This window comes from Hemitrygon akajei, chromosome 17, assembly GCF_048418815.1.
Source record: "Hemitrygon akajei chromosome 17, sHemAka1.3, whole genome shotgun sequence".
Taxonomy (NCBI): Eukaryota; Metazoa; Chordata; class Chondrichthyes; order Myliobatiformes; family Dasyatidae; genus Hemitrygon; species Hemitrygon akajei.
This window is the reverse complement of record NC_133140.1, coordinates 30,109,711-30,128,904: the sequence shown is the minus strand read 5'-3', so window position 1 is coordinate 30,128,904 and position 19,194 is coordinate 30,109,711. Positions and strand designations below refer to the sequence as shown.

At 41.4% G+C, this 19,194-nt stretch overlaps 1 protein-coding gene across 3 annotated transcripts in view; it reads right to left on the bottom strand.

Moving 5' to 3' along the window:
* The window catches only part of slc9a5 (solute carrier family 9 member A5), a 231,314-nt gene extending 214,554 nt beyond the window's left edge, over positions 1-16,760 (bottom strand). For all 3 annotated transcript variants that reach the window (XM_073069866.1, XM_073069867.1, XM_073069868.1), the window contains exon 1: positions 16,498-16,760. In XM_073069866.1, coding sequence (XP_072925967.1) covers positions 16,498-16,696 — 199 coding nt within the window. In that variant the 5' untranslated portion in view covers positions 16,697-16,760. The remainder of the gene's footprint in view (positions 1-16,497) is intronic.
* Positions 16,761-19,194: the final 2,434 nt, after the last annotated feature.

Here is a 19,194-nt window from a genome sequence, read left to right as displayed (position 1 = left end):
GACTACAGAAAGAGGTGATGGTAGTGCTCAGCTCAGCCAAACCAGATAAGTGCAGAGCAGGTAAAATGACCAACTGCAGGAGATGTGGCAATTTCACATCTGTCCAGCAAAAGAAGTGAAATACCATCAATCCAATAGAAGTTAGCCAACATAAAAACCTGTCATTCAAAAATCATTCTTCAGGAGGTCAAAGACAACCACGATTCAGATGAAGACAGCTTTCCTTGGGACTCGAGATTCAAATAGACAAGGCTGATGTACTACATTTCAGTTGCAAAATGAAACAGTGATGTTGAAAATGGACACTAGGGTAGGTGTCACAGCCATCCTCAAATGTCTGTTCGCAAAACTGGTGAAGAAAATAGGCTTCACTCTCAGCCCAACAAAGAAAGTACTTGAGGAGCTAGGGAAACACAAGTTCAGTGTGAAAGAGGTTTACTACTTCCATCCATAAAAATGAGGGGAAAAAAATAAAAGAGGTTGTCTATGTTGTTCATAATCCCATCTCACCGCTACTGGGATGACATGCCATCAAGAAGCTGAACCTCACTGCAAGGTTGAATTCACTAAACAATGTTCAGTGGCAGGAGAAGTACCCAGAGTTGTTCACAGGCCTGGGGGTACGAAGGCCAGGAGTGACACCCTACTCACCGAACACAGCAAGGTGTATACCAATCCCACTGATGGACAAAGTCAAAGCAGAACTTGAGAGAATGGAGGTACTTGACATCAGAACTAGTATAAATGGACCTACTGAGTGGTGTGTAGTCATTGTTCCTGTTCACAAGCCAGATGGCACAATGAAGCTCTGCATTGATCTTAAAAAAAAAAAGTAATGCATTTAGGTGGGAGAAGTTTATTCTGCCCTCTGTTCCACCCAGCATATCCAATGCTTGCTCAAAGTCCTTCTCCAAACTAGATGCAAACTCTAGCAGATCCGTTTAGCTCCTGAATCACAGAAGCTCACAACCTCTATCACACCATATGGACATGGCTTCAAGAGACTCCATTTTGACAGCTCATCAGCCCATGAACTCTTTCAGATGAGGGTGAACCAAGATTTTGGAAGGACTGGTAGAAGTAGTCCGCCATATGGATAATACACTCACCTTCGAAGATTCAAATAAGGAACATGACAATAGAGTGGAAGCTGCCTTGGAGAAACTGAAAAATGGTGGAATCCTCCTGAACAACAAGTAATGGGGATCTGCAAAGTTAGAGGTAAAGTTCTTGGGCTACCAACTGTCTTCAGTGGGTGTGGAACCAAATTCAGACAAACTGGCAGGAATTCAGAACATGGGACAATCTACAAATGTATCAGAGATCCACAGTTTCCTTAGCTGGGAAAGTTCATTCCAGATTTGGCAGAGAAAACAATGCCACTATGTGACCTTCTCTCTCTCTCTCTCTCTCTCTCTCTCTGAGGAGCGTTTGGATCTGGGATCCACCACAGGAGAAGCACAGCTCACCAAATTGGCATTTTAACCCAAACAAAGCAACTAAAGTCTCAGCGGACACCTTTCTTTGGCCGAGGGAGAGTGCTCATGCAACACTCCAGTGGTGCGTAGAAACCAGAGGCAAATGCATCAAGAGCTCTGACTCCTGCTGAATAGCATTACATCCAAATCAAAAAGGAAACACTGGATCTCATGTGGGGTTGAGTACTTCAGCTACTACTTGATAAGCACTAAATTCCTACTTGAAACAGCCACAAGCCAGTTAACAACGTCCTCAGCTCGAAGTACTTGAATGACTTACTTCCATATCTGCAAAAATTCAGAATGAGGCTCATGTAATACTGTTATGACACTGAAGACATCCCCCCAGCAAATCTTTCACAACACCAGACACTGTTGAGGATACCATGCAAAAGGGAATGGATGGAAGCCGACTCCACCTCATGGAAGATACCAACATCTACTTGGCTCGGGTACGTGAAAGCTTTCCTGCATCAGAGTGAAGTGGATGGAATTTATGCTGAGTTGAAAAAGGACCAGATCTGCAGCAAAGCCATGCAATATTGTGACCATAAATAGCCAGCTGTTGCAAAAGGAACTCACAAACTCAGACCTTACTGGCTTGAAAGAGGCACACTCACCATTCTTGTCGGTTGGCTGCTGAAGGGTTCCAGATTCATCATTCCTGCTTCTACGCATGCCAAAAATCAGTCGAGTCCACCAAGGGCATCAAAGCATTGAAAAATGTCACCCGAGAGCAAGGCAATTGATGTGGTGGCCTGGCCTGAGCACACAGCAAAGAGATTGTGTAAAGCAATGCGAAGCATGTGGAAAATGGCACCCAAAAAAAAAAAAATCAATCACACTGAGCCTCTGCCTCACAGACTTCCCAGACTTTGTGCCAATTTGCAGTCACGGACATTTTCAAGCTGAAAAGAGACAACCATCTTCTCACTGTGGATTACTACTCATGGAATGTTGAGGTGTCCTTAGCTGTCCTCTACATCCTCAGCTGCAGCTATACAAAGCTGTATTTGCTTGCCATGGAATACCAGAAATACTTGTGTCAGCCAACAGTCCACAATTGAGCTGCAATTGAGGAATTCAAAGCCTTTGCTAAGAAATAAGAGTTCAGACACCAGGCAAGCAGCCCACAGAACCACAGGAAAACGGAGAAGTGGAAAGACCAGTGCAAACTATTAAGTGTCCCCTACTGAAGGCAAAATACCCCTACAAAGCACGGCTAGCTCATCGCTCCACACCTCTTGCAAATGGCTACCACCCAACAGAGCTGTCAATGAGCAGGAGACGGAACAAACCTACCTCTTCTTCCTTCCCTTCTCCAACCTCACTTACCAGACTTAGACAAACTGAGACAACGCAGCATGAGAAATCAAAGAGCATGCATGATCTCAGACACAGCAAAGTTTGTGTTGCCACTCTGGAGTAGTGAAGCTGTTTGGGTTTCAGACCAATTCCCCCATGGACCAATAGTCCAGCAGCATGCATTTGTGATCAGAACACCACAAGGTGAAATCAGGCAGAATTGGTGTGTGCTCGAGTGCCTTCAAAGTCCATGAAAGGTAGAGGAAGAAATACAGTGGCCTGATCTTTATAGAACAGTAGTTCTATAGACAAGTAGAAGTTATTTTTGTCTAGTTATTCTTTTTCTCAAGGGGCGATGTTGTGGTAGTTAATGGGTTATTTCTATGTCACTCAATTAGCCACTGTAAAAGCAGCAGTACATGAATTCCGTTGTCAATAAAATAGTTGAACATCCTGCATGCTGGCCTCCTGGCTCTGCATTCTTCCCCCATTATCAAACACAACACAATATAGATTTTCTGGATGTGACCAAAACACTACACAGTATCATTGACGTGGCCTAACACCTTGCACAGCCTGAACAAAACCGATTCTTAAACTCCAACCTTATGTTCTTTGCTTTCTTAACTGCTTGCTGGACATGTCTGCTAACTTTTTTTTTTTTGAGTTATTCACTAAAACACCTAGATATACTATACTCCCTTCCACATTTTCTATATAGATAATCTGCTTTAGATTCCACTTACCCAAGAGCATAGCCATGCATTTCCCCACATTCCTCCATGACTCAACATATTTTTTAATCTTATTGCAGAGTCACAAAGTCCTCATCACAAAAAAAACCTTCCACCTACTTGTAACATTCTCAAAGTTGCAAATGAAACATTTAATTCTTCCTTCTAGGTCATTAATGTAATTAATAAACAATTGAACACAGAGCCAATCCCTGGAACCACTAGTTACATCCCTACGTTTTGAAAAGAACCCGCTTATTCCAGCTCTTTATTTTCCATGTGACTGCTAGTTTTCAATGTTAATGCACCTTGGACTCGGTTTATGCATCAGTCTCTTCCATGTCATCAAATGCCTTTTGGAAATCTGCATAAACATGTCTCCCTCCCCCAACTCTCTTGTCACAGCTTGAAAGTATCTGAATAATTTGTCACACCAAATCTTGTAGATTGAGCTCAATTCTATTCATTTTTCCTAAAAAAAAATAAAAAATCCAAAGAGGATTATTTCCTCTTTGATCTTACAGGAGCTGAACAACCACTCTCAATTCTTTTCCCTCTTTGCCAGATGGCTGAATGGTCCCTCAAACCTCTTTTGCACTATTTATTTTTAACTTAAAGAAATTTTTATCCTTTCACGGTACTGCAAAACAGATTTCACAACATACGATAATAAACCTGATTTTGAGAAGAGGCCGAGGCCAGCACGAGTGTATGGTCACGCTGAATGTCACAGCTTGAGAAGCCTAGTGGTCCAGTCTGCTTCAACCTCAACTCTAATTACATCAGTTCAGAAACTTTGATGCTTTTAGTACAAAAGATGAATATCAGTTTTACTGGGGCACAAGACAGCAAATGCAATTGTCTATTCATTATCGTGTCCTACCCACCTCCAGAGTTTGCCACTCAAATAGACAATAAAATTGAAATTACATTGTCCATTTTGCATCTCCAATTTCGTTCATGTCAGACCTTTTCCAAGCAGCTTTTGGGTTCTTTGTGCTTGTCTGCCTCCGACATTTTGAGTTGCATCATCCAAAGAAATTGCCTCCTACTAAAAGCATTTATATTAAAAGTGACCAACCAGATAAAAGCAATTCATACTTTGGGTTCCAACAGAAAGCTGTTGGTACAAGTTATTATTAACTCAGTCTTTTCAATACTGGTTCTTGAAAGTTGAGATGCAAAAATCATTAAGATAAAAGACAAAAAACAACCATACAAGTATTATATTAGTGAATGAAACAGTTTTCTATCCCCTCTAGAATAAATATCTAAAAAGACTCATCTTTCTTCCAAATTCACATTTCACTAAAGAGCACAAAATATACTTTGAGGTAACAAAATGCTGAAGGAACTTAGCAGGCCAGGTCGCATCTATGGAAAAAAAAGAGTACAGTCAACTTTCTGGGCCGAAACTTGGTACAGTTCTTTGCTACCATTCAGTACAACCACCTGAATTACAATTTTATATCTAAAATTGATGGCTGCAATACTCTTATCTTCAATAGTACATTTAATGTCAGAGAAACATATACAATATACATCCTGAAATTCTTTTTCTTTGCAAACATCCATGAAAACAGAGTAGTGCCCCAAAGAATGAATAACAGTCAAATGTTAGAACCCAAAAGCCCCCCTCCTACACACGAGCAAAGTAATGACCCCCCACCAGCAAAAAAGCATCTGCACCCTCCACTGAGCACTCAAGCGTCCAGCAAAGCATCAATAAAGACAGATTTGCAGTACCCCAAAGACTACTCGTCCACCTGGTAATTCGACATAACACAGGCTCTCTCTCCCTCACAAGGGAAAAAGGTGTCCCTGTTTCACAACGAGAGGGGAGACATAACTTGCTGATTTATGGTGTTAAAAGTCTGTTGTGTTGTTTTTCTGAGCTCTGGGCGGACAGCCAGCTTGCTGCTTTCGATCTCCCGTGTATTCCCATGAACATCAGGCGGCAGCACAGGCCTTGAATCCCCCCACCTCCGGAGCCATGAAAATCCAGCACCCTGAAGGCGCGCTAGTCTTCCAGACCACATCCTTAGCATATCGAAATGCAGGCGGTCGTGAGGCCCTGAGATCGGGTCTCATTTTCACAAAGAACCGAAGTCAGCGTGTAATAATGTCAGTACCTGTAATATGGGACAGGTCAGTGTCTAATCTTAAGTCATAAACACAAGAGGTTCTGCAGACACTGAAAATCTTGAGTAACACACAAGTTACTGGAGGAGGTCAGCAAGCCAGACAGCATCTATGAAAGGGAATGACAGTCAACATTTTGGGCCAAATACCTTCCTCAGGCTGTCTATTCTCTGCAAAGGTGCAACCTGACTTAGAGCTCCTCCAGCATTCTGTGTGCTCAGCTCAACATCAAGCATTACTTTAATTTTATAAGAAAAACATTAATATTCCTAAAGTAGTCCTAATAGTAGGGCAGACATTATAAATGACAAAATGGGTGACCGATGTCTATTCCTATTTTAATAGAAATATTAACAATGTGGTTTTCTTTAATATATCCAAATATAGATAAAGGTATTTCAACCCAATAAAACAAATGCGCAATAATTCAAATACTTTGCAAATGGTTATGTAAACATTACTCACTATTTCTCAGGTTCTTCATATCAACTTGCCCATCCTCCTCCTCACTCATTTGTTTAAATTACTATTTTATCTGGTCCACATTTATCTTCTTCAAAGTCCTCAACAAATCCATTTCTTTCTTAAGCGACACACAAAATGCTGGAGGAACTCAGCAAGGCCAGGCAGTGACATTTCAGGCTAAGATCCGTCATCAGGACTGGGAAGGAAGGGAGTAGAAGTAACAGCTGGCTGGCAATGGTTGAATCCAGGAGGGGAAGAGGAGGATGAAATAGGAAGATGGGAGGGGTAGGTGGAAGAGGTAAAGGTCTGAGGACAGTGCACATTGGAATAAAGGCAAGGTGGAGGGGTACCAGAAAGAGGTGATGTCAAGGGAGACAAGAATAGGTGAGAGGGGAACTAGAATGGGGAATGGTAAAGTGAGGAGAGAAATAACTGGAAGTTAAAGACATCGATGTTTAAACAGTAAGGCTGGAAGCCACCCAGATAGAATACGAGATGCTGCTCTTGAACTTCAGCATCTTCGTAACTGTAGAGGAAGCCATGGACTGATGTGTCAGAATGGGAATGGGAAGTCAAATTGAAATGGGTGGCCACAAGGAAATTCCACCTTTTGGGGCGGATGGAGTGAAGATGCTCCACAAAGCAGTCTCCTCCAGAGCACCCCCGCCAATCCACATCACGACTCAGTGACAGAGGAGACTGCGCCAGATAAGGTAGATAACCCCAGACTCAGATGATGTGTCTCTTCTTCTGGAAGGACTGCCTGGGCCTAGAATGGTGGCAAGGGAGAAGGTGTAGAGGTAGGTGTAGTACTTTTCCTTCTGACGCTTATCATTGCGGGAAGGACAATCAGTGGGGAGGAACAAGTGAACAAGGGAGCTTCATAGAGCAACCCCTACAGAAAGCAGAGTGCAGGAGCGAGGGGAAGGTGTGCCTAGTGGTAGATCTTGCAGAAGTTATGGAAAATGGGTCACTGGATGCAGAGACTCGAGTGGGGGGGGGGGGAAGATAGGACATGGGACCCCCATCTCTTATGCTGGCAGGAGGGCAGAAGTACAGGAAATGGAGGAGATGTAGGGGAGGGCAGCATTGGTGATAGTGGAAGGGAAACCCCATTCTTCAAGAATGGAAAGCCTCATCTTGAGAACAGATGTAGAGATGGATATTTCCTATTAGCTTATTGAAAAGATCTCATGTAAGAAGGAAAATTTCATCAAATTTAGAATAAATGGATTGAATTTAAAACCCCAATGCCAGCAGATTTTAGATGATTCTCTAATGGTTCACACTGCTTTTCTCATCAACATAGTAATAGTGTTAACGTAAGCTCCCCTGGTTTGAATGTTCACTCTTCCATTTCTGGAAAACGTGGAATTAACACAAGGAGAAGATTTGGGGAAAAAAGATAATTTGACGTAAATAAGTACACAGCAGACATGAATGTGTTAAGATGCAAACACCTATGATGGAATTTACATAGGGTTATACACATTATATTGGACAAGAAAGAAATGGACGAGAAGAGATACATGGAAATTATTATTCAACCACTATTATCACTAATTTTTTAAACAACAATTATTATTTTGTTTAATAGTGTGGAATTACAATTGCACATAAGTATCTATTTAAGTGCCTAATTATTTTCCTTTTAATATCATCTCAGTGTGTACTTGTGAATGTATAATTATATATAGATTTATACATATATAGAATGGAAAAGGCTTTATATGTAAAAAAGTTTGTAATACTTGTGAATAACTTATCCAAATAAAAATAAAATTTAAAAAAGAAAGAACTCATGTATCCCTGAGCCCTGAGAAACTTTCCCTCGGAATGTAGATCACGTATGACTTCCTATTCTCCTCCCGTTACCTTCCTTTCACTAATTATAATGTCATTTAAAAGCATTCAAATCTCATAGCTTTCCATAAAGTTCTCACTACCTTGAAAAATATTGTGGATGGTATTTTTGTTCTCTTTTCATAATCTTGGCCACACTCACTGGCCATTTACTTTGTTCAGCAAAGCAGCTTTATCTGACCAGTTCCCTGGAAATTTAATATTGAAGAGGAGCTTCAATTTAAAAAGATAACTTCACAGTGAGTACCATAGTCAGTGCAGATGCTGTGTTCCACTTCGACAAGATTTCCCACCAACAGAGCTTGGCAGTCCACAAAGAGCAAGTTGCATTTCTCACCCCCATGAAAATGTGCTCTGCTTCAAAACTGGAACTGAATTAATGAGACCAAAGCCACACTGAGCAATCTCAGATATGAATGTATACCTTTAACTCAAAAGCAACAATGATTTTAGAAATCTTGCAGAGTTTCTTGAAGTGCAGAAATATTACCTTGTACTGATGATAGTTAACAGCAGTTGATCATTAGTATAAAACTAATTAAGGTAGATGACCAAAAGCTTAGTTAAAGAAGTGGATTTAAGGAGAGTCTAAGAACATGGTTTCTGGTGGGAATTTGAGAGCCTTGTATCTATAGCAACTTGCACCTAAATGAAATGAAGGATCTCTAGAGGAAACTAGGTAGATCAGCATGTTGCAGAAGAGGTTTAAAAAAAACCACAAACAAACTAGTTTGAAAATTGTGGCATTGCTTCATGGAGACCTGGTGTTGGTCAGTTAATGTGTGGGTGTGATTGAACAGCATAGTCCATTCTGAGCTCAGACATGGAAGAGGTCCTTAGGCAGACAAAATATTCAAGGATATGCTCAAAGTAACATTCGCATTTATTCCTGAGAATCTCACCCATGATTAATCTACCCACCCCAATGAAGAGGCATTCTGGAATGCTTTGAAATTTCCAAAGCCAGACAGTGAAGCCCAGTGTAAGTGGCAGAAGGAGCACCCCACAAGGAGCACAGAAGGAACAACCCAAGCTCCATTTGTGGAAGAGGCTGCAGTTCCTACATTGGTCCCATCAGCCACCTCAGATGCCACAAATCTGGAGAGGAAGAACATTCTTCATCCTGAGAGAGAATTGAATTATAACAAACTGCAGTAAAATAACTCAGAACTCTCAGAATAACTGTACAGTGGTCTCACAAAGTGATTTAACTCATCCTTTTTTTGGAGTGTGTCATCCACGTTTCTGATTCAAAACACTGCAGATTCCGGTCAAAGGCCCAGCCAGAGCTCAAAACCCATGTCTATGCTACAGAGGTGGTGCTGCGAATGATCTGTCCAATCTGGTGACTCAGAAGGAAGTCAACAAATTTGTCTCAGCATTCTGATCAATATTCTGTCCTTAATCACAAGAGCAATGTTCCGCATGGCAACGTCTTCTTAATGTAATTGACTGAAGCAGAAATCTTTCAGCACCAGATGCTACACAAACAGAAGGAAATGAAACAAGTACACCCAAAGTCAGAGAAATTGCCAGTGTTTTTAACTGAATTAAGATGAGTTCAGTTATCACAATATTGGCTTCCAGTTTTCTTAAGCAAGTGATAAACCAAATTAAGTTTTTTTTAAAACTGATGAACGCGTCATAATTTCAGTTGGAAAAGTAATGTGTCAGGGCAAGGAAGCTTTCAGTTAGGTACTCCCATTGCTGTACACATAGGTTCACTATTGAAGTACACTCTTTGTAGAGAGCATTACAAGGGTGTAGTCCAGTGGGTGCCAGCACCTTTGGTCGTACAGAAACAGATGTTAATTCAACATGAAGTGAATGAAATATTCTATTTCTCGCAGTTGTCTCAGTAATGGCGACAATGAAACTGACTGATAGACCCAATAATCAGTCAGGTTAGCTAATACTTTCTTAGTGAAGGACTTTGATATTTTTGGCCAATCTGTCCTAGTGTAACTCCAGACCCAAACTAAGTGGTTGCTGCTCAAGTACCCCCTGATATTGCCTTGCAAGTTCCTACCTTGGGTTACCATGACCTGCTGAACAAAACATCTGACTTTACACACATTTTAATGCATTTTCCAAGCCAATTCATGCAACCCCTGCACGACGGGGGTAGGAATGTAGGCAGGCAGGGTTGTTGCATTCCTCGAAAACAGTCTGCATCAAAATTTCCTGCAACACAAAGCTGGCGCATCAAGAACCAGGAACTGAAAAGAAATGAAATTTGTTTTGGTTTACAAACACAAGGAAATCTGCAGATACTGGAAATTCAAACATCACACACAAAATGCTGGTGGAACACAACAGGCCAGGCAGCATCTATAAGGAGAAGCACTGTCGACGTTTCGTCCTGACGAAGGGTCTCGGCCTGAAACGTCAACAGTGCTTCTCCCTATAGATGGTGCCTGACCTGCTGTGTTCCACCAGCATTTTGTGTGTGTAGTTTTGGTTTATTTACTTTTTCTTCAACACAAATTCCATGAAAGCAAATCTTATTCCATATCTCCAATTTTCAGCCAGTGATTTATTAATTCCATAATCCAAATTTCTATAACCTCAACAGTTGTGACATGGAGGCTGCCTGTAATAATTTTTATGGCATCATTAATAACTGGATACTATATTGTTATGACCTCAGCCCCCTCCTTTGTGAGAATCGCAAGAGCCCTAGTCAAGGGGGGGTCAACTGACCCAAGAGGGGGAAAGACGTGCTAAATAGACACAGGAAATGGGAGAGAGAGAGGGAGACGTGCGGAAGACCACGTTCTCCCGAGAAGCAGAATAAAGTGACTCTGACTATTGTCTCATGAAGACCACGTGTAAAGCCCTAGGGCAACGTGGGCTGGGTGATGGGGGAAAGATTGCCTCACCCCCCACCCTGATGGACATCTACAACCCTGCCAGTCCAGATAAAAGGTGGGCTGCCGAGGCGGGGCCTCAGACGCACCAGAAGACACGCTAGAAATCCTGTGACAGCGTTTTGATAGTGACAGCCGGTGGTGGGGTTCGTGTGCATCTTTTCCTTGCCTGGGATTGGCGACCCCACAACGGAAGAACGGCTTAGCTACAGGGGAGGCCACCGATGAGCGTTCATTCCCCCAACGAGGCTCCGACAAACCGAACTCCTCCAGGTTGGAAAACCGGTCGGGTAACAGTTTCATCCCATCTCTCTCTCTCTCTCTCTCTCTAACAAAAGTGCACCAACGCGACACCACAACCGACGGCAGCTGGTGGAACTGCAGTGACCGCAAAAGACTTTTAGATATCCAGCAAACAATATATATCTACATTACCCCTAGACAACGATAGAGCTTATTTCTGATTGATTATTACTATACCTGTGCTTTAGATTGAGTTGTGACGATGTATATGATCTGAATGTTTTGTATTAACCATACGTTTGTGCCCCTTTATAAATAAAACGTTTGAAAATAGCAGCATCAGGCTTCAGCGGACCTCTCTATCTTTGCTGGTAAGTCACCCGGTTACTGGTGACAGTATGGAACGTAACAGTATATATTCCATTAAATTATTCAGTGTTCAGATGACTCTCAATGAAATTGAACAATTATAGCAAGTGTACACTTATGACCACACTATTAGGTGCATCTGCTTGTTAATGCAGATAGCTAATCAGCCAATCAATTGACAGTAACTATGCACAAAAGCAAGAAGTTCAGTTGTTGTTCAGAATGGAATACAAATGTGATCTAAGCGACTTTGACCGTGCAATGATTGGGGGTGCCAGACGGGGTGGTTTGAGTATCGCAGAAACTGATCTCCTAGGACTTTCAAACACAATATTCTCTAGAGCTTACAGAGAGTGGTGTGGAAAAAAAAAAAACATCCAGTGGGCACTAGTTCTGTGGGCAAAAACATCTTGTTGAGAGGTCAAAGGAGAATGACCAGACTGGTTCAAGCTGACAGGAAGGCAACAGTAACTCAAATAACCACAGTACAACAGCAGTGTGCAGATGAGCATCTTTGAATTCAATGTCAAACCTTGAGGTGGATGGACAACAGCAGAAGACCACATTGGACTCCACTCCTGTACCTAATAAAGTGGCCTCAGTGCGTCAAGCAATACAATATTAAGGATGAATTATGTGTAAAGAGGATGAAGTTACAGCCTGGATTAATTACAATGTTGTTGCTATTACAGAAACCTGGCTGCACAAGGGACAGGACTGGCAGCTCAAAGTTGCAGGGTTCTGTGTTTTTTTAATAAAAAAATATGATGGGGCATGGTGGTGGTGGGTGGAGGAAGAAAGGTGGAGGGGTTACTCTACTGATGAGAGAATGTCAGAGGTTCTAGAAGACACTGGAAGACTCCTCTACTGAGGCAATTTGGGTGAAGCTCTGATATACAGTTAAAAGGGCAATTTGATGATGGGATTAAAATATAGATCTCCACTGAACAAGAGATGGAGGAACAGATATGTAGACAGATTATGAAAAGGTATAGGAACAACAGGGTTGCCATAGTGGGGAAATTTTACTTCCCGAGTATTGATTGGAACTTCCTTAACACAACAGGCTCAGACAAGGTGGGATTTCTCCAGTGCATCCAGGAGGAGTTCTTGAAATATTATGTGGAGAGTCCAACTACAGGAGAAAATATACTGGACATCCCTTTAGAAGAGGAATAGGGAGTCCCTTTAGAACAGTGAGGAGGAGGAATTTCTTTAGACAGAATCTATGGAATCCACTGCCACAGATGGTTGTGGAACACAAGTCAATGGGTATATTTAAGGTAGAGGTTGATAGTTCCTTCATTAGTAAGGGTGTCAAAAGTTGTGGGGAGAAAGCAGGATAATGGGATTGAAAGGGAAAATAAATCAGACATTATCAGATGGTGAAACAGATTAGATGGACCAAATGACGAGTAGCTAACATTATACCCCTGTTCAAGGAGGAAATAGAGAAAATCTGGGTATTTATAAGCCAGTGACCCCATGCCAGTTGTAGAGAAGCTCTTGACAATGATACTGATGGCCAGGATTTATGCAGATTTGGAAAAAATGTCTTGCTCGTGGACAGTTAGCATGGCTTTGTGCACGGCAAGTCATGCCTTACAAACTTGAGTTTTTTTTGAAGGAGTAACAAAGGAGCCTGTGAGGGCAAGGCAGTACACATCATCTACATGGACTTTAGTAAAGCATTTACTCAGGGGATGTTGATTCAAAAGACAAGAATGCATGGGATCCAAGGTAAATTATAAGTGAATTCAGAAGTAGCTAGCCCATTGAAGGCAGTAAGTAGGGGTGGAAGGTTGTTATTCTGGTTCAGGTCTATAACTTTGGCCTCCCTGTGAATTGATGCCGAGACCTACTAATTGTGATATCGATGATTTGGACAAAAGTAAGGATGGTGATTTAGTAAATTTGCAGATGACACCAAAATTGGTAAGAGCTGCAAACAGTGTAAAGGGCCATTAAAGAATACAGATATGAGCAAAGAAGTGGCAGATAGAGTTTAATCCAGTTATAGGCAGTTTAATTTAGTTAATCCAATTAAAATTTAATAGTGTTGGCTGTTAATACAAACTACACATTTCACTGTATGTTTTGATGTACATGTGACAAATAATCTTTATCAGAATCCAAATTCAGGCAAGTGTGAGGTGTTGTATTTTGGGAGGTCAAATGAAAGGACAGTTAAATTTTAGTCAAAAGTAATTGGAGTATTGTGTGCAGTTCTGGTCACCCCATTATAGGTCGGATGAGGAGACCGGACAGGATGCAAAACAGTTTACCAGGATGTTGTCAGGATTAAAAAACGTGTTACAAGGATAGATTAATCAGACAAACTTGGGTCATTCTCCCTGGCGTGGAGGCTGAGGGAAGACCTAACAAAGACTTTTAACATATGGAAGACACTGATGTGAGAAGACAGTCTGAATCTTTTCCCCATGGTATAAATGTCAAACACCAATGGATACATTTTCAAGGTCAAGGGAGAGGGAAATGTTTAAAGGTAAGGAGAGGGGCCAGTTGTTTGTTTTTCATGAATAGAATATTAGGTGTCTGCAATAGGCTGCAGTTTAAGAGACTTAGATAGACACACAAATACAAATGAAATTGAGGGATATGGATGATCCACAGGAAGATAATTCGCATCAAGATCTGCACTTTGTGGGCTGAAGGGCCTGATCGATCGGCACTGTACTATTCCATGTTCTATGTGTAACAGTGCAAAAAGTAATTTCTCATGGACAGTTCTCAGAAACAAACCCTTACATAATCCTGTACTAATTTAACCACAAGTGAAGGTGGCTTGCTGCCACTTTTAAGAGCACTAACTACTGTTTCCTTGTGATGCACACACCACACAATCAAATAAAAAAAAAACACAAAAAGCTGGCAGAACTCAGTAGGCCAGACAGCATCTATGGGAGGAGGTAGTGACGACGTTTCGGGCCGAAACCCTTCATCAGGAGTTGTGACAACGTTTCGGGCTGAAACCCTCCTGATGAAGGGTTTCGGCCCAAAACATCATCACTACCTCCTCCCATAGATGCTGTCTGGCCTGGTGAGTTCTGCCAGCTTTTTGTGTTTTTATTTATTTCCAGCATCTGCAGATTCACTCGTGTTGGCATACAATCAAAGCTGCTTTTGCTCAATCAACACCTTACTTGGGTTACAGAATAAGAAAATCCACATGCATTTCAAGTTTCAGGGAAGTAATCTATTAGGGATTGGGTGTGTAATCACCTAGAAGGAGAGTCCAAAATAATAATTTCTATTTTCTAAATAGCACAGCTCCAGGATCAGTTTGACAAGGCAACATAAACTTGGACATCACAATTTTCTATCTTACCAAGCCAAGGTGAGAACATCTTTTCAGCTCAGCGTTCCCATGGAACCCACTTTCTAAAATCCACCATTTGCTTAAGTAACTAACTGGTTTAAAAATAAATTCCTATCAACATTGCTGGGACTCAAAATGGGTGCAATCCCTTGGAATACAAACAATATTACATTGATATCATGATTCTAACTATCATTTTTTTAAAATAAACTTCCCAGGATTCTCAAATGCATCATCCACATTTCTTAACACACCCTCAACTACCTCATTTTACCACATCTCTGAACTGTCTTGCTACCACCAGGTATTATCTGTAGTGATCATCTCATCCCATCACCTTTTAAACTTCGGCATTACCTTCAATACAGTCAATCATTCTTTTTGTTTTTCTTTCATTATTGTCTTTCCACCAGTTCGGACACAATTGTTCCCTCACATCCTACACAGAAATATCTTGCCCGCTATATAACAATGCCTTTTCTCACCCCTTCAATCCCGGAATGGATTCACAGGAGGTTGCCAATTATCGTCCCCCCCCGGGTCTGAAGTCCTTTAAAACTCTCACTGATTTTCCATATCTCTGCCATATCCTCTTGCCACAAACCCCTTTTCCAGATACTCAGGATCCAATGGAGGAATCTACTACCAGTGATCTGCCCTTGAAATAATTATTATAGTAGAGTAGGGAATCACGCGATACCCTCCAGCCTAAACCCCTTCCCAAGTGACTCAAACCTGTAACCTGTACCACGCACTCAGGCAAGCCAGACTAAAATCATAAACACTGACTGGACGACCAGAAACCCTGAACATTAACATAAATATCCAATACTTCCAGGAATGTTATATACTCGAGAAAATTACAGCAAATAAACTAAAATTACATTTCAAATCCCTTTACAAACCTCGCGATCACTTCTTAATTTTAATTACATTTCTCCCATCCGAAAAAAAAATACCGGTTATTTTTACTTGCCGCGCTTAAACTAGGCTATCAAATGCTGAATTTACAGCTGCATAATTTACGAGCATAAGACACGGCCAGTTCTCGCTCTAACGTGTTCTGGGGCTGTAAATTGGTTGTGCTAACAGGTACTCCAAAAATAACGCATTTAATTGGGTACAACAACTGATGCACTGAAGGAGAAGGACATAATAATTAGCGGGGAAAAAAACGCTGGTCCCGTTGACCTAATCTCGGAACATTTTACAAAATTAAATCTTTCCGTAAAGTATACGTTCCAAACTCGGAATGGGGGCGAATGCCTGCTCCTGCAGCATTTGAACTGAAGAAAGCGTGTCCATATTTTCTAACAGGTTCGCCAATCAGGCTCAGAAACTAGCCCATTTAAGACTACCTGGAGCAGGTACCCGCTAAGCTCTGCTACCGAGTGCAGCCGTTTAGGTTATTACAGTGGGAGTCTACTTTCTCTTTAACACTCACACCTGTATCGTTGACTTGCATTCAGTCCACCGCGTGGGCATCACAAACTAAATTGCATTGATTTAGATAACGGAAACACTGTACTGGCAATGCCCTCGAAGTGCAAGTTAGCAAGAGTTGATCTGCCGGGTGCTGAGGGGGTGTGAAACTGAGGGATCAGAAATTGTTGCAAGGATGTTACATGTGAGAGTATTTGCGTACTTGAATGCAATCCAATAGCTCTAGAAAGCTTGGGTTTACTCACATATTTTAGCCAAGCTGGCGACCAATATCCACACTACTACCAGATAGGGTCCTTGCACATGGACCCATTCCCACTTGACCATTTCGAAGCCAACGGCGCCGTAACCGTGAGGGTCTCCTTCATCCACGGTGCTGCGCATTCTTGCCGAGTGGCTGACCGCCAAAGGCGAGACCCCAGCTTCTTGCAGCAGCTCTGCCATCGTCGAGGGTCAGCTTGACGAGAGCAACGCCGCGGCCACCCTCACTGACCGTCCCACGCACACCCTTCACCTCAACCTGTCTTCACACCCTAGCCCGCCCTTGCTGGCTTTTAATTGGAAGAACCGGCAATGCGACCACGTGATAGACGTTTTACCCAATAAAGGCACTGGACAATGCGCCAATCACCGCGAAGTAGCTCCAGCGGGCGGCACATTGGATGCTCTCTGCCAGGCTCCGTTAATTGGCTTCCAGTAGGAACGTTTACAATTATTGCTAATATCAAGTAGTATTACATAAAGGCTTATGTAGAACATTAACTTATGCCCCGTTGTCATCTGCGAAGGTCAATTAAAAAATAAAATAAAGAGAAAATCAAATATCACAGTTAAATAAAGTTCCTTTTCTTCCTGAGATTAGGAAATGCACTCCGTCATTGTTCCGTTGTAAAAATGGTGTATTATCTGGTTGCCTGGTTAGTTTCTGCTGTTTCTGAATAGTTATCGAATCTAACTTGCTGTATGTTTTAATCCGTTGCAACCTTCAGAGATCCATCTCAAAGTGGACGAGAGGTAGCGACATGTGAAAAGCAGACTATTGCCCTAGGGAAAAAATGACCTACTGCGCAGTGAAATGTTAAAGAGAAGGTGTTTTTGCTTTATAAAAAATAGACTATGGTAGGACGAAGTGCTCTCAGTGAGATTTTGCTGTTCATTACCCTCTCATTTTCAAGACTGCGAAACTTCTAATGGAGCTGGCTTTCCCTCGTTTACGACCTAGATGTTTTATAGTAACTGCTGGTTGATGCGTTTAGTTTTCTCGTTACCCCTTGCCTTGGTATTTTACTCTCGGCGAATTCTTCCTTCACGTAGTGTATATAGTATTTCCCCAGTTACAGAGAGAGGAAAGCTTAGATCCCAAACTTTAGAGGCTACGCTCTCTTCTTCCATTCCTATTACATACCCGTGGAATAGTTGATTGTGTATGTTGCTGCTTAATTTCAAACCTCTTCCCAACCATTAAAAATAATTAATGAAGCAAAAATTACTTTTGTAACCAGTTTTTTAATTATATCCTGTAAACTCAAAGAAAATAGGGACTGGAAAAACCATTTTCATAATCTTGTTAATTTTAAATCCATCTCTTTTTATGATGAAATTGAAACAGATTTGAATACTCAACTGAAATCACACTGTCAAATGAAAATACAATATAACCTATAATAAGCAATTAAACTGTTCATCTATAATTTCTAGCACTGGTTTTCGACTTTCTTCTGCAGGTGGCCCACTCTTCATAGTCTCCGCTAGTTGCTCAAGTTTGGTTAAAAGTAATTGAAGATCACCTCCTTTCACAATGTCATGATGGTTATGTGTATTTGATATCAGGTGAAGAACTTGACTAAAACCACATTCAATGAGATAAGAGATGGGAAAACCAATTAAAAACAACTTTGCATTCCCCAGATATGTGAAAACTTATTTTGAATATCACTAGTTACCCAGAATTTTTGCTTGCTGTCTTTGAATGTTGCTGGAGTTGTTATATCACCCTGCAGCTCAATAAGACATTCTTGCAATGTGGTGTCAACATCATTCACGTTCACCCCAAATGGATCCACCACCCAGTCTGGAAGATGCATCTCCAGCAGGTCACTGAACCGAAATTCCAAATCAGTCTCGAATGATCGAAATATGCAATCAGATCATCATCTTTCAATTCTATTTTCAGAGTGGCCTGTGAAGGAAATTGCATAAACTTGCAACGTCGAGATGTAGATGTGGATAGTCCCCTATTAACATTTAATTATCAATAATAAAGTAATCATGGTCACTAACTGGTGGAACATATTGCAGGATATCCTGCTGGGTCATGCCTGCTGCTCACAGCGATATGGAGTGGCGTTCAGTGAGCCACTCTGTAGGGTTGAACATGGTCCACGTTGAGAACCACTGATATATTGTATTATTTTGTTTAAGGAGTTTTGCAGAAATTGCCTAAATTAAATACGAGATGCTTCAATATACTGTACTCTCTGATGTAAATCTGCAACACAGCCAAAGCCTGATATAGACTTACAGTTCAAGAGTTTTTCTTTACTTTTTACTGCATTCTGCAAATCGATCTTCGAGCCTAATGATTTTTGAATCTCTGGATTCAATGAAGTTATTGGAACTAAATATAGAAACTAATCCAAATATTTTAATCTTAATCCAAATTAAATTTTGTGCAAAATATAGTTCGATACAAAACTTTGAAGATGTTGGGAATGGTGGTGGGGCGGGTGTCAGAGAAGGAGTGCCAGGGGTAGGGGGGGGTGTGTGGCATGCACACCCAGCTCTGAGACACCAGGCAAGGTCATTTGATTCCAAATAATTGACTTTTATTCATTACAGAATGCCCCTCAGGTGCTTCCCACTCCCTCTTCCTTCCCCTTTTCCCAACATGATATCATCACTTGCATATATCAATGAAATATATTTTTCTTTGTGACAGAAGG